The 17,051-nt window shown below is 46.3% G+C and overlaps 1 protein-coding gene across 2 annotated transcripts; it reads right to left on the bottom strand.

Moving 5' to 3' along the window:
* Positions 1-7,864: 7,864 nt before the first annotated feature.
* Positions 7,865-16,754, bottom strand: BOLA1 (bolA family member 1). 2 transcript variants are annotated; one of them, XM_063948648.1, is made up of 2 exons: positions 16,547-16,754; positions 7,865-8,540 (listed from the first exon to the last, which is right to left on the bottom strand). In XM_063948648.1, exons 1-2 carry the CDS (start codon positions 16,737-16,739, stop codon positions 8,080-8,082), a joined length of 654 nt encoding a protein of 217 aa, XP_063804718.1. In that variant the 5' UTR covers positions 16,740-16,754; the 3' UTR covers positions 7,865-8,079. The 2 variants fall into 2 exon arrangements, with proteins under 2 accessions (XP_063804718.1, XP_063804719.1); XM_063948649.1 differs by having other exon boundaries at positions 16,463-16,547.
* Positions 16,755-17,051: the final 297 nt, after the last annotated feature.

The raw sequence follows: 17,051 nt of genomic DNA, 5'->3' as shown, positions 1-17,051 counted from the left end.
TTGGTGGGCTAGATGTCGTGCAATCACCGAGTCCAGCATGAGCTCTACACAGTACTCTATAAAAAAGATAACATAAAGCATGAAGCCATCTGATAATGATCCAAAGCAGTTCAGCAGATCTAGAACTGAATTGATGGAAAGGAAGAGAAAGTTTCAGAATTTCTGAGTCACATTGGGACCAAATTATGCAAATATGATGTGAGAGTCTGATAAACTCACATAGAAGCTATTGCCCCTAAAGGTGGCTCTACACCAGAGGTTCCCAAACTGTGTGCCGTGGCTCCCTGGGGTGCCTCAGGACACTTGCAGGGGTGCCCTGGGTTGGTGGTCCAGGACCAATTCAAATTATTCATGGTCAATATAATAGGCAAAACCAGTGCTGGTGGCTGCCAGTCATAAAATGTGGTCAAACAGAAGCAAATCCTGTCCCTCACCACACAACTGACCCTAAGGATGACATATAAACTAGAGATGAGCGGATTCGGTTTTACTCGGTTCTCAAAACCGAATCTTATTGGCTATCCAAAACACGTGACATCCGTGAGCCAATTAGATGCCGTTTTGAGAACCGAGTAAAACCGAGTAAAACCGAACCCGCTCATCTCTAATATAAACGCGATCTACTTAATGTAATATTTCTTTCTAAATTTCTCAATAAGAAATTTTTGGCCTAGGGGTGCCGTGAAAACAATTCTGATATTCTAGGGCGCCGTGATTCGAAAAAGTTTGGAAACCACTGTTCTACACGCTACTGACTCATGGGGCGTACATACTTTTTAACACATGACTTCTTTAGGTTTTTCTGTTGACCATATAACGCCAAAGTGAAGTCTGTTACGAGTTGTCACATGGTAGGACTTGATGGTTGTTTATAATGTCCAATGACCAAGAATAAAAGGGGATGGGAGGGACGGGGGTAGGGGAATGAGCTGTCTGGGTGGTATAAAGGTCTTCCTAGTAGTAAGTAAGCAACAAAGATAAAGCAGATAAATCAGAACAGTTCTTCAATGGGGTGGTCTTCAGTATGCCGAATGTCGGGATCCCGGCGCACAGTATACCGGCGCCGGAATCCCGACACCCGGCATACCGACAGCTATTCTCCCTCGTGGTGGTCCACGACCCCCCTGGAGGGAGAATAAAATAGTGTGGCGCGCGTAGCACGCCACCGTGCCCGCAGCGTGGCGAGCGCAGCGAGCCCACAAGGGGCTCCTTTGCACTCACCACGCTGTCGGTATGCCGATGGTCGGGCTCCCGGCGCCAGTATGCTGGTCGCCGGGAGCCCGAGCGCCGGCATACCGTACTACACCCCTTCAATGCGCTATTTCACTACATGAAATCCATAATGCTAGCTGCAGCCCCTGTAGGATCCTGCATAAACAAACAGCTCAAGAAGGCGCTTATCATGTGGTACTTTTGTAAATATGGAATTGCAATGAGTAAAGTAATATATATTTTAAGCATCTGGATCCTGGATCTTTGCAATGACCACCTTAAGCATTGGTCTGGAATTATGAATACTTATTCAATTAGGATCACTTCATGGAGGAAGAAGTCCTCCCACACCCAATGCTTCACTCTGGCAAATGTAACCACCTACCCTCACATATCAGCAGTGGATAGCAGCACACAACGATGCAATGCGTTATGTTGTGGAAACAACTTCCTCAAATCTGAGGAAGTTGCTTCCACGACGAAACGTGTGATAACGCCCCCTTAAAGCACCTGTACTGCCTCCCCAGTTGTAAGTATAGATGCCATTACTTGTGTGCACCCATTTTTTGAGCATGGACCGTGCAAATAGTGCAAAAACTCTACATTGGCCGCCCCTATTTCTAGACCACACGTACAGTACAAGGCAGTATTTTGTAAGCATCTGCCTTTTACAAAATGTGATGAACCTAACTTAGTAGTAGATTTAAAAAAAAAAAAGTTGCATAAATTATAAGACAGGGCATCTATAATTTTGTACTATCATTTAAGATAAATGTATGGATTAAATTGTTTTACTTTATTATTATTACAGCACGGTGCCTTGTCTTTTAGTCTTTCTGTTTTAGTAAGGGGCTAAACCTGAGTTGCCTGTTGCTGCAGGCCGCTTTAGTTCCATATGTCTTGTTAGTATCAGCCCTTCCCCTGGTGTACAAGGCTGCGAATGACTGTGCAAGGGCTGAGACCCCCACTGGGAGCTAATACCCCTGGTGTGTATTTAGACACCATCATCACTTGCACCCTTAAAAAAAGCCCTATGGTGGGTGCAAGTTTGGATGTTGCGACCGACGGTGGTGTCTGAGGACGCAGCAATCGGTAGTACAGTGTGCACAGATGCTGACAGGGGGCATCTCAGCCCTTGCGCAGTCAGACGCATGGGTGTACACCAGGGAAAGACTTCCAGTATTTGCATAAAGGTGCAGATGGGTGGCCGCCAGTAGAAGCAGCAGTGATAGCTCTCTATGTAAATGTCGAAGGAGGCGTCAAGTACAAGTAGACACCTCCTGCTGTGGTAGTGATCCGAGCTGCATCCTATGACACAGCATCGGATCTCTCACTCACCATCAGGTGTCTTGCGGCAGATCCTCGTAAGAGGCCAGGAAATCTCCATCAATGGAGAACCTGGCCTCTTCTATCCGCCTAAATGGTGGCAACACGCCACCATTTTCAAAAACGAGTCCCGCTCATGTGCAAAGTATTGATAATCGGCACTTTGCGAGGAAAGCAGCAACTCCGTCCATATCTAAATCACCCCCGGGGTCCTTATCAATGTCATTCCATTTTCTGAAGCCTTCTGGTTGAAATACCTCCACACAGCAGGCACAACTCTGCAGCCGACATGGGGCAATTGTCCCGATATTGCAGAATGCGTGTCCCAAAGTGACAGCGATGACTAACATGGTTCGTTATTGGCCATGTCAGAAGGTGACAGCTATCGTCACCTTCCAGCAGCCTCCAGTGATATCAGAGGTGATCTGCCCTCAGTAACTGAGGGATGGAGGAGCCAGGACTCACCTAAGACAGCCACCTACCGGTGCGCACCACCAGGCGTGGGGCAATAAGGTACAGCCAGAGACACAAGGAAGTATACGCTTATACCATTTCTCATGCACTTTGCCCCCAGCACGTCTGAAGACATTCTGGACATAACCAATATCCACAACGCGCTCATTCATACTGAATTCCCGCTGATATTTATCAACAGATCATTTTCAAGCAGTCATTGTCGGCTTACTATTGTGATGTAAGCAACTGGCCGCAAAGCACAGGGCAAGTCCGCCCAGCATGAAAATACTCGGCAGCGATGCAATCGCAAAGTTAATGCGATCGCATTACTGATTTGTATACGCCCCCTGCCTCCGCAGCCAGGCTGAAAAGGCAAGCGCTGCAGCGCCATTTTTCATGTCGCAGCGGCCGCACCCATTTCCGAAGACACGCCAGCCCAATGCTGAGCTGCCGCCCCCGCAACGTCACGTCGCCACACTGTTCCACCCCGCGAATGCCTCTGCCTGTCAATCAGACAGAGACGTTCACGTTAATGTGATGCGATCACATTCTCCCGGCCACGCATGCGCAGAATAGGACCTGCGCGTGCGCACTGCCCGCGGACATGAATGAATGCGGTTGCATCGCATTATCGATACGACCTGAATAGGGCCTGTGTATTTTAAACACCCAGGAAATGTCTGTTTTAGCAGCAAATTTGTTAGCAAATGGGCAAAACCATGTGCACTGCAGGGGGGCAGATGTAACAGGTGCAGAGAGAGTTAGATTTGGGTGGGGTGTGTTCAAACTGAAATCTAAATTGCAGTGTAAAAATAAAGCAGCCAGTATTTACCCTGCACAGAAACAAAATAACGCAGGAGCGTTAGGTCCTACCACCCTGAGAGAGGGAATCTATTATGTTTAGTTAGTGCCCAGGCGGGCTAGGATTTATTTTCAAGTTATGTTTTATGTGCTGCACAATAAAACTAGCTACAGCTAGATTGCACGAAAAACCCTGGACTGGTGTGCTGTTTTCCTGGTTGCTGTGCGTTTGGAGGTGCCCATCTACAGTACTTTGCCGTTAATGCAGGGAAGTAGACTTGTGATAAGTGTGTCAACGTCCTATAATTCTGCCATAAGGAAACAGAAAATGTATTTATTTGCAAATCTATCATCTTAACTTTGCATTTATTTACATACACTAATATATTGCTTTGGAAGTACAGCTAGTCTTGTCTCATTTGGAAACTTGAGATGGAATGAAATCATTTGCCATTATCTGAGCTGCAGCGCCATCTTGTGGCAGACATGCAGTAGAGCACTGCAGATATATAGCCTTTAGTTCCAAATAGCAAGGCGACATTTGACAAATGTTATAGTCAAAATATGTACCAATAAGAAAATTAAATTCCACCATAACATTATTTTGAAGTGAAAATTAAAAAATAAATTCATAATTACACCACAGCCATTTTGGGGACATGTCACAGCTTGCAACTGCGATACCGTATACAATGAAAATGGCTCCTTCATCTTACTTGTAGCGGCCATTCTGCACGTCCATAGGGTTATTCAGGAGGTCGATGTTTCATTGATGTGCGTCCAATGGTTACGTCTTTATACACAAGCAGCTGTACGAAAATATGCAAATGTCTTAATACTAATCCCAGTGGCTACGACATTTGCATATTTCCGCACAGCCGCTCCATACTAAATCGCAGCTGTGAAGGCGTGTGTGCGCATCCCTGAATCAGGAGCTGCGTCTGCAGATGTCCTGGCTATATGCTACTAATCCAGCCAACAGAAGGAGTCTCCGGCGAAGAACCGCCATCAAAACACTGCCATTTGGCAGTGAGGATAATTAATACAGTTTTTCCGTGGCTATCTTACAGAACAGGAACCTGATTGTTCCACTATCCATCCACATTCTTCCCTGAGGCTGGTCTGGAAAGTGAATATATCAGTAATGAGAAGTCGTCCCAGCATCCATGCATTTATCCTATTACTTGGCGCCACTGCAGAGAGACAGTATGCAAATTTGGCAACACATCACGGGGGTCATTCTGACATGATCGTACGCTGCAGTTTATCGCAGCGCAGCGATCAGGTCAGAATTGCGCATGTGTCGGCGCTTGGCTGATAGCCGACGGCTGTCGTTGCCTAGCGATCGCCTCTGCCTGATTGACAGGCAGAGGCGGTTGCTGGGCGGGAGGGGGCGGCGCGGCGGCATTTGCCCGCCGTTTTGTGGGCATGGTCCGGCCAACGCAGGCGTGCCCAGACTGTGCGGGGGCAGGCCGCAGCGGCTGCGTGATGTCACACATAGCTGCTGCGAGCCGGGCAGCGATGAGTAGCTCCCGGCCAGTGCGCAAAAGCGGCGATGCTTTTGTACTTCAACGACGAGGCAGGGACTGACATGCGGGGCGGGCTAGCCCTGTGCTGGGCGTCCCTCGCATGTCAGTGTGGATGATCGTAGCTGTGCTAAATTTAGCACAGCTACGATCAACTTGGAATGACCCCCGCAGGACGGCTTAGTCGGACAAGATTTGGCCATTTGAAGCCCACAGAAGTGGTCGGACGGCATTGGGGCTTGTTAGTACAGTTAGCAGATTACCGGTTTCCACTGACAAATTCTTGGGGAGTGTTGCTTGTTTTGGTGACATATACATAGAAATATTATAGTCAATTTCCCAGCAGGAGCTGCAATGTATATATACGATATTGAGTATTTAATGCACTAAAGTCCAGCGGGTGTCCTTCGGGTTCTGTGCAGTCTAACTAAGAAATTTGTATTTTTGATCACACAACCTCTATACACAATACTGCTCGTAGAATTCGTTCCTAAAGCAGATTTGTGTAGCACTCTTTATGTAAGTAGTATAGGTATTGTAACTACGGCAAGATATTCCAGAACCTACTTACACTGAAGAAGACCGATTAACATACAGACAGTGGAGACATCTATTTCGACTTCTGTACTAGAAGGCAGCCTATCAATTTGTTAGGAATAAGTGAAAACATTAAGATAAGAGCGTGTACAAAGAAGGGCAACTAAAATGGTGCATGGCCTACATCTCAGAACTTACCCGGAAAGGCTAAAAGATCTTAACATGTATAGTTTGGAGCAGAGAAGGGAAAAGGGGACATAAATAAACAAAGGGTCTTAAAGTACAGGAGGGAAACATTCTTCAAAGGAAGAGAAGTATTAGAACTCGAGGACATACACTGAGACTGGAGGGGGGGAGGTTCAGGGGAAATTGAAGGAAAAATTACTCCACAGAAAGGGTAGTGGATAAGTGGAATAGCCTCCCATCAGAGGTGGTAGAGGATAAGACTGTAGAGCAATTTAAGCATGCTTGGGATAGGCATATGAACATCCTTACAAAGAATTAAGGTTCAAAAAGGGTTGAGATTACCTAAAGCAGGGGTCTTCAACCCGTGTCCCATGGAGCTGTTTCTTGTGGCCCGTCAATCAGTGCACAGGTTAGGGGGGAGAGAATGGTGGCGCTGACGTGACTTAATAACTCTGCTCTACCATAGGGGAGGGTGGATAGAGCGTCTGCACGCATTCCGACATCCGGTGATATCCGGTGGCGTCGGAAGCCTGGGCTGGAGCGCGACGTGTCCTGAGGAGCCGAGCGTCTGCTTCATCAGCCACCACTACCAGCAGGTAACCCCGCACACTGTTTCTTATATGCTGGTGGCCCTCACTATCAGGCCCTGCATACCTGCCTGTGTGTGCCTGCAATGTAGCCAGCGCTGCGGGTAAACAGACTCCTGTGGGTGCATTATGTGTATCTGGCACAGTGGGTGCATTATGTGTATCTGGCACTGTGGGGGCATAGGTGTATCTGGCACTGTACTACTGGAGGCATATGTGTATCTGGCACTGCACTATCAGGGTCATATGTGTATCACGCCCCAATTTTCACTGTATACGTCCCATGCGGCCACACCACTGTATGTATATTCATATATATATTATATATATATATATATATATATATATATATATATAAGGCCTCCTGAGCCTGGGATAGCTGATGGGATGGAGCGGGGAACACGCTGAGCCACGGGGACCTGGAGCGCAAACAGCGAAATGCGTTTAGTGAACCTCGGACTACACTGAATTTGTTATTGTGGCCCACTGTCTTAAAGGTTGAAGACCCCTGACCTAAAGGATAAAAAAGGGGCAGACTAGATGGGCCAAGTGGTTCTTATCTGCCGTCAAATTCTATGTTTCTATGGCCTAATATTTATGAGGCCTGACTAACATTCATGAGACCTGACTAACACTCTTGAGGCCTGACTAACACTCATGAGGCCTAACATTCATGAGGCCTGACTAACACTCATGAGGCCTGACTAACACTCATGAGGCCTGACTAACACTCATGAGGCCTGACTAACACTCATGAGGCCTGACTAACACTCATGAGGCCTGACTAACACTCATGAGGCCTGACTAACACTCATGAGGCCTGACTAACACTCATGAGGCCTGACTAACACTCATGAGGCCTGACCAGTGCTATTTTGCATCAGGAACAAGCAGGAACTCAGTTTCTGAACCTCTCATTAAATATGACATAATCAGGAACAGGGTTCCTGACCCTGTCCTGGGCCAAAATTTACTTTCCATAAGACAAGTTTTATTGAAAATTCCCTTTTAAGTGCCTTCCTTTCTAAATACTATCCATCTACCTATCTAGTATAAATATATATATAAAGTTTTTTATTAGCTCTTCTTCTAGACCCAGAGTTACTGAACCTATTTTTCCAGAAAAATAGTACTGGGCCTGACTTATATTCATGAGGTCATCAATATTACTTCAGATCCCTAACTGGCTGCTTCCAGTATGTGGCAGGGTAAACAGTGACCATGACGCCATCATAAGCTTTCACAATACTTTTTTTTTTTATTATGAGCAAATTCACATCTACAACAAATAATGTATATTCTCATATACGGTTCCATACTACTTTCAAACAAGGATATAATTTAAACATCAATGTACATAGAAGGTTTACAGATCGTATGATGGAATTATTACACCAGCTGTGTCCACAAAACAAGGCTGTACTATTCTCATCGTCTATTATTCCCTATTACACTTGAGTGCTGAGTTTCTTGCTCATTTGCGGGTCATGTTTCGAGCCCCCCATGCACCCAGGGCTTTTCCCGACAGTTGGGTCATCTTCCCACTGTTGCGGGGTCTTGGCCTGAATGGATAAGGCATGTACTGGCCCGGCTAGCTCCTCTTTCAGCAAATCATTGACGAGTCTGTGTCTCTGGATCAGAGACTTCCCATTGAACATGTCAGACACTACTACCACTTTAAAGTGAGTTTCCGATCCGGGGGGTACGGAATGCATGTAACTCTCGTTAAGCACCTCTAGGTGGGAGGGTTCCAAGTTCTGAGCCAGCTTGGACCTGATAGAAGTCTCCACAGGCTTCTCCATGTTGTGCGGTGAGGAAGAATAACTCGATGTCAGTAAAACGGAGGGAACACGTCTGAAAGCCTGGAGAAGACGTGCCGGCAGCATCAGCACACAAAAGGGTTTGGCAACTGAAACAAGGACAAAGTAAAGAGATTACTATTTTGCCAAAATATATTTTCTACTCAAGCAATTGAGAGCATATCAAGATGGCTTCCCTCAAGAGGCGCCATGAGGGGGAAGGGAGAGCATGGTCAAATTACCTGGGCCCCTGGACTGTATGGAATACGTAACTACGCCTCACAATGCCGCCACCATGACCTCCAGCAACCAATATAGGAATGTACACAACGACAGGTCATAGCTATGCCTCCTCCAGTTACCCCACCACCACTACTACCCGGGCCCACTCCATGTCTCGACGATTCTGAGAAAAGCGGCTTTATCAATGGAAAATAATTGAATTATTTAAACAATCATGATTTACTAACAAAATTACCACAACTGAGGTCAGCACAGGGGCTCTATCCACAGCACTGTCACCTGCACAGAATAAAGGCGGACATTTTGTTGACTGAACCAATATTTAAGACTACGCAGCCTATTGATTTCCTAGAAACAAGTGACCTCACTAAGATGTAGCCAATCAAGTTCAACATCGATTAACTCATGGTGTAGTCTTATTCCGTTCAGCACATATTTCCTATAGAATAATGAAGCATTGCAGTATGATACTCATTTGCAATCATCTTTTTTTCCCTCAATATAATGCAGTTAAAAACTACGGGTGTCCCTGATCTGTGTGCCGCAGAACCCCTGTTCTCATTGGGCTTCCAGGACACAAAGTCATGTCGCCGTCTCAGCAGATGCGCCATAATCACTGCTGCGCTGGGACTGTCGTTTGTCAACACATCAGCTGGATGCAGAAGCAGCATAGAGCCGCTGCAGTTGGTACTTGACGCTGCGGGTCAAACTTCTGCATATAGCGGATGCCTGAATTTCCGAGGTTCCCATCACAGTGCTGGATTTAACGCTCTCTTCCAAGTAGTCATGGTGAAAGTAAAATCTCCCTTTCTCCTTATGCACCATATATAACCAACAAGCAATGTATAGGACAAGTATTTTGCACCAACTATTCACCAAACTGCAATTACAGGGGCTATTTTCCCTCTGTCTTCCCCAACTTCACATCTCTCTCTCTCTCTCTGCTCTCCCGTCTGTCTCTCTCTCTATCTATCTTCTCTCTCTTCCTCTCGTCTTTCTCTCCCATATACTTGTGCTTCCATGCTAATGGTCTGGTCCAGATATGCGTGACAATGTTGGCGGTGCACAGAGTTAGACATAGTAGCGCGGATGTGGCCATGTCTTGTGGTTCACCACCAGGGGGCCTCTGTGAGCACGGTGTCCTGCGCTAGACACATGACAACTTATATAATAGAGGTCTATGCTTCAATTCAATCGCAGAAACATGTACATTTAAGAACATCAACTGGTAGATTTGTGATTAAATGGAGACATATATTATTTACAGGTGTTCTCAAAAGAATGTAATTACTTATTGAACTGACAAGGGCTAGAGTCGTTACTGGGAAGGCTCAGCTCAACACAGAAATTCTAATTACTGCTGATTCATGATGAGAGACTGCGGTGTGCTTGGACCCATTGCATAACGGAGAACAGCCGGGAAACTTGGTAAATTAGGGCCATATCTATCTTAAACACGCGTCCCCGATGCAGGTGGCATTGTACATAGTGCTGTACATCAACGTTCCTGTAAAAAAAGGCTATCCTCTTGTCCCTATACTTTCCCCTTGTCCCTATACTATCCCCTTGTCCCTATACTATCCCCTTCAGTAACTTTCCTCCTGTTCTCATCCATGTAATGCATTAAATGTGTTATATTAATCAGACTTAAGCAACCAACGATTTGCCCAGGCATGCTGGAATTTGTAGTTCTATGACAATTTGAGAGCCCCGCTTAGTACTTCAACCCCATTTTGGCAGATACCGCTTACAACAGCTGTGTACAAGTTGGGACTGCTGGTTCTAGTATAGCTGGGAGTACACAGGTCATTAATAGTCATTTATATAGCGCTTATATCATTTTATATGGCGGAATCAAGGCGAAGATAACAGCACATAATACTGTGCAGCAGCCTCACTACAATAGGTACGGTGAGCAGGACACAAAATCCTTTGTACTGCATTACAATTCCTCCTATACACTAACGGTTCAGGTTTTAAAGGATAGCTATTCTTGAGCACAGGTGACTTAATTAATACCATTTTGATTTACCATCTGTGAAAAGGCACGGATATACTCAAAACCTGGACTGCTAGCGTGCCCGGAGGACCAAAGTTGTAAAACACTATTGTAGATAAAGGAGAGGACGCGGAGTTGAACGATTGCTTGTGGGTGGGGTGTATATTAGTGTTCCTTCTAGGCTGTTTCAGCAGAGTGCCGCACCCTGCTCTTTTTCAGTGCACCCTACAGGATCATAAAATCCCCCACAGAATGCAACAGTCAGAGCGCATGTTACAATGTAGTGGTCTACTCCTTGCCCACCTCTGAAATTGGAACACAATTTCTATCCTTAGCCAACTGGATGGCAGAGGAGGGTCTGTAAATGGCATCACTGCTGTGGCTGCCTGCATAACACAGCACTCTGCTAAAGCATGCCTTAATAGCAAAACTGTGGCAGGGCATGCTGGGACGTGTAGTTGAAGACCCATGGCTTACAGTATTTTCCTAGTAGAAGAACAGACTTATTTTTTACCTATATATTTGAACCCTCTGCTTAACTTTTCTTCTTTATACCACAAGGATTAAAACTACTTCAGCGCTGGAGGAGACATATTATTAGTGTACACGCTAGGCTGTTTTAACAGGGCGCCGCGCCCTGCTCGATTTTTTAAGGGCAAAATCTGCCCTGCCCTTTCCGCGGCGCCCTGCTAAAACAGCCTCCCGCTTCCTGTCCTTCCAGAGTGTAAAGATGCCGCGCGCATGCGCACGGCATCCATTTACGCTGTGGGAGGGAGCTTGGGGGAAGCCCAGCACGCATTCCCCCAACAGTGACGCCGCCGGCCGCCCACGCCCCCTGTAATAACGTCTGCGGGCCACACCGCCCACTTAAATGACGTTTCATAGCCATGCCCCCTGATTTGCATGACCACTCCCCCTTTTCGGACGTGCGCGCACATATGTACCCCCGCTGTCCGGCGCTCTGCCCTCTACATTTTCTAGAGGGAACACTATATTATTATCTACTAATTATGTATATGCTACAGCCGTTCTTTCAAGAAGACTGGACATATACTTTCTCTGTATAGATGCTGGGAGTTACATGGGTGTCCTATATATATGTAGGGGTATATGATACATTAAGGGGAAAATATATGTATAATTAAAAACTAAATACATATGCATTGTGCGAAAAGCGTCACAACAAAAATGTGCCCTTCAAAATTAAAATGTGCCCTCCTCAATGATCAGCACCCTGCCCTAAAATAATCCTAGAGTGAACACTATATATTGAACGATGGCCTGTTGGCGGGGTGTATATTCAACGATTACTTGTTGGGGAGGGGTGTATATTGGCCCTCATTCCGAGTTGTTCGCGCGTTCTTTTTCTTCGCATCGGTGCGATAATTCGCAAACTGCGCATGCGCAATGTTCGTAGTGCGTCTGCACCAAGTAAATTTGCACAAAAGTTTGGTATTTTACTCACGGCTTAACGAAGATTTTTCATCGTTCTACTGATCGTAGTGTGATTGACAGGAAGTGGGTGTTTCTGGGCGGAAACTGACAGTTTTCTGGGTGTGTGCGAAAAAACACAGGCGTGTCAGGGAAAAACGCGGGAGGGGCTGGGCGAACGCTGGGCGTGTGTGTGACGTCAAACCAGGAACGAAAAGGACTGAACTGATCGCAGTGTAGGAGTAAGTCTCGAGCTACTCAGAAACTGCTAAGAAATTTCTATTCGCAATTCTGCTAATCTTTCGTTCGCAATTCTGCAAAGCTAATATTCACTCCCAGTAGGCGGCGGTTTAGCGTGTGCAAAGCTGCTAAAAGCAGCTAGCGAGCGAACAACTCGGAATGTGGGGCAATTGAACGATGGCCTGTTGGGCGGGGTGTATATCGAACGATGGCCTGTTGGGGAGGGGTGTATACTGAACGATGACCTGTTGGGGAGGGGTGTATATTAAACGATGGCCTGTTGGGGAGGGGTGTATATTAAACGATGGCCTGTTGGGGAGGGGTGTATATTGAACGATGGCCTGTTGGGCGGGGTGTATATTGAACGATGGCCTGTTGGGCTGGGTGTATATTGAATGATGGCCTGTTGGGGAGGGGTGTATAGTGAACGATGGCCTGTTGGGGGGGTGTATATTGAACGATGGACTGTGGGTGGGGTGTATATTGAACAATGGCCTGTTCAGGGGTGTATATTGAATGACAGCCTGTTGGGGGGGGGGGGGGTATATATTGAACGACGGCCTGTTAGGGGGGGGGGGGGGGTGTATATTGAATGATGGCCTGCTGGAGGGGGTGTATATTGAACGATGGCCTGTTGGCCAGGGTGTATATTGAACGATGGCCTGTTGGGCGGGGTGTATATTGAACGAAGGCCTGTTGGGGGTGGTGTATATTGAACAATGGCCTGCTGGGTGGGGGGGGGAGGGTGTATATTGAACGATGGCCTTTTGGGCAGGGTGTATATTGAACGATGGCCTGTTGGGGGGTGTAAATTGAACGATGGTCTGCTGGGGGGGTATATTGAACAATGGCCTGTTGGGCGGGGTGTATATTGACCGATGGCCTGTTGGGGGGTGTAGATTGAACAATGGCCTTTTGGAGAGTTGTATATTGAACAATGGCCTGTTGGGGGGGGGTGTATATTGAACGATGGACTGTGGGCAGGGTGTATATTGAACGATGGCCTGTGGACAGAGTGCATATTGCCTGTTTTCACACTGCGCATATTCTGGAGCTGGGCGCACCCAAGTACAGATAGGGGACAAGTGCATCATAAAATGAGTACAACGGCGCGCATACAGCCATGTAATGTGGGAGCACACACGATATCCGCCCACCACTGCATCAGGACCTATTTTAAATACAAATAACGTATCATTACACTCTAGGCCAGTGGTTCTCAAACTGTGTGCCGTGGCGGGTGTGGTATTGAAGGTCGACCACACTTAGGTTGACAGTAACTCGGTCGATTGGTTATTCTAGGTCGACAGGAGTTTTTTTATCTTTTTTGGAGTAGTTTTCGCCGTACAGTGACCGGGAACCCCAATTAGTGCACTGTCTCTCCTCGCATGGCTCACTTCGCTCACCATGCTTCGGGCAAGATGCTTCACTGCACTCGGCACAGGTTACGTAAGTATGACAAAGTTCAAAAATATTTTTTTTTTTAAACTGATGTCGACCTTTTGACCTGTCGACCTATAAACCAATAGTGGTCGACCTAGACACTGTTGACCTCGAGACCGGATACCTGCCGTGGCATCCTGGGTTGCCTCGGGAGGGTATGGGACTGAGGGTCAACAGTGTCTAGTTCGACACACATTAGGTCGACACAGGAAATGTTTCGACACGACCATTATATCGACATGAACAAGGTCGACATGGAAAAAGGTTGACATGAGTTTATTATGGTTTTTCTGGTGTCGATTTCTTTATAAAGTGACGGGGAACCCCAATTAGTGCACTGTGTCCGCTCGCCACGCTTCGTCAAAATTTTTTTTTTAAATGTGAAAAACTCACGTGGAGCTTTTTCCACGTCGACCTAATGGTCGTGTCAAACTATTTCCTGTGTCGACCTACTCAATGTCCAACCAATAGGTGTTGACCTAGACAGTGTCAACCTAGAGTCCGAATACCACCTCGGGAGACTTGCAGGGGTGCCTTGGATTGGTGTTCCAAAACCAATTCAAATTATTTATGGTCAATGCAATAGGCAAAACCAGAGCTGGTGGCTGCCAATCATAACATATGTAGACAGACAGAAGCAAATCCTGTCCCTCACCACACAACTGACCCTAAGGATGACATATAAACACAATTTACTTAATTTAATATTTCTTTCTAAATTTCTCAGTGAGAAACTTTTGGCCTAGGGGTGTCGTGAAAAAAAATAATGGTGCTCTTAGGGTACCGTGATTCAAAAACGTTTGGGAACCATTGCTCTAGGCCACAGGTTCTCAAACTCAGCCCTCAGGACCCCACACAGTGCATGTTTTGCAGGTCTCCTGACAGAATCACAAGTGAGATAATTAGCTCCACCTGCGGATCTTTTAAACTGTGTCAGTGAGTAATTAATACACCTGTGCACCTGCTGGGTTACCTGCAAAACATGCACTGTGTGGGGTCCTGAGGACCGAGTTTGAGAACCTATGCTCTAGGCTCATTGTTTTACGTCCTGCCCAAGGATGTCAAAAATGTCTGAGGTAATATTTTTTTTTTTAAACCAAAATCTCTGAAAATGCTAAAATAAAAGGCCCCCGTCTACCTCCACATCTCTTCCATATATACATCACACATGGGGAGGAATTCAATTGTGTCCAATACGTTCTCCGCAAAAAAATTGGCTTTACCGCAATATTTCGCCTAATGTTTTTTGTTTTTTTTTGGGGGGGGGGGCAATTCGGTTAAAGCTTGTTCTTTTTCATATTAAAGAAAACAAAAACGTTATTGTGCGAAAGCACATAGGATCAGGGAGAGGTTGCTAGATCCATGTGACGGCACTTATCAGGGATTTTGTTTCGCCAGGCATGTGAAAAAAAAAATCCCAGATAGTGCCGGCTATTGGGGACAATTGGATAACCCCCAGGAGATCAATTAGCCACGGTAATTTACCAAGGATAATTGAATTTGCCCCATAGAACGTATAATCATAAATTATTCACACTGATGAGAACACATAGGGGCAGGTTTAGTGTTACTGGCCATCATTAGCGTAGATGACGCTAAATGCAGATAATCGCCCCTATGTAAACTGTACGCATCTAGGGAACCGCGCAGCTTCTATCCATGTGCTTGGTTTCACAGCCGCCATGCAAGTCGGCTAACGTGATTATTCACACACAATCCCACATCCATAAAAACACAAACATATTTATAGCACTTGCCAGCAATCCCACATAAAGGATTATTTTTCTGTAAATAACAATAGAAGGTCCGCCTACAAAACATTATCTCCTTTTCAATAGCTCGCTGTAGGGCAACCAAATATGGCCACAGGGTTACAACTCTGGCATGGTCACAGGGTTGGTTCTAAATCGGAGTGGGAGAAGGGACCTTCTGATGTCACCAGGGGGAGGAGCTGCGGACGAACAGGGTACCCGAAAAGTACCCTAGCGGGCTCGCTTTGCTCGCCAGCTCATTACTAAAGGTAATAGTTGGTGACGTGGATAATAGAAGAACTATCCCGCTGGCCTAGCTCCTCCCCTGACGTAAAAGGTCCCTTAGGCCACTTGAATCTAGCATCTGCCATGGTCACAGTGAAAACAGAGCTCAGAGGGGCGTTCCCAAGGCTCCCTGCTCACTAAAGCATGTACCATGTGACAGTGGTTGCCATGGTAGTCACGTAACGCTATGGAAAGTCAAAGAGTCAGGTAAGAATGTTGACGCAATGATTAGCTTAATGTCTTACAGCACTGAGGTCATGGGTTCAATTCCCACCAAGGCTGTGTGTGGAGTTTGTATGTTCTCCCATGCTTGTGTGGGTTTCCTCTGGGTACTTTAGTCATGCCGAATTTTTGGAAACTAAATAGCTGATGATAAAATAATAAATGACTCCTTAATAGCAGTCAGAAGAAAGAAGCTTTTGTTATTATAGGACTGCTGCTATAAGGCAATGCCAGTCAGCCATTTGTATCTGGACACATGAAATGGCACACTGTAAATGCATGAGGCTCATTTGATGTTAGAAGGCTGGTTTGCAATCTGCATCACCAAGCACTGGCCTAGCCATCACAAACACGCCTGACAGCCCCCTCCTCACCTCACCCTCCACAATGCCTATGACCCACTGATGTGTGCACCCACCTGGCATCACATGCAGAGCTCAGTAGTCACTGGCATGTGGGGGCTGCAGAAACACTGATCAATGCAATGAAAGCTCAAACTTACTGTGCACAGCAGCACCCTCAGCCTGGTGTCCTTGCAGCCATGAACCAGGAAGGAACTCTGCATTCTGGGAAATGTAGTTCTCGCCATAATAGAATGCTGCACAGGGAACCACAACACCCACAATGCAGCTGGAGAGGATGAGCTCCACCACTGCTGCTGTAGCTGTGCAATAGAGGCAGAATGAGCATTTCATGCCCCAGATGGTGTAATGTGGCCGTGTGTCTTGCACAGCACAGGGGTGCCAGCTTTATGACTCCCCCCCCCCCCCCGTTCTTGAACTATAAGTCCCAGCATAATCCACTACATGGGCATGCTGGAACTTGTGGTTCTACGGCAGTCTATGGTCAGAGGCTAAATTAACCCCTTTCGGTCACTGCAGTTAATTAATGCTTGCATATGCCAAATGTATTTTCATGTTAATAATTATTTTCCGGAAAATTGTATATGTGGCCACTAGATGGCAGTCTTGTTCTCCATATCTGTGTTTAATACTCCCTGCTCCAAA

Source organism: Pseudophryne corroboree, chromosome 12 (genome assembly GCF_028390025.1).
Source record: "Pseudophryne corroboree isolate aPseCor3 chromosome 12, aPseCor3.hap2, whole genome shotgun sequence".
Taxonomy (NCBI): domain Eukaryota; kingdom Metazoa; phylum Chordata; class Amphibia; order Anura; family Myobatrachidae; genus Pseudophryne; species Pseudophryne corroboree.
This window is presented reverse-complemented; position numbering and strand designations above follow the sequence as displayed.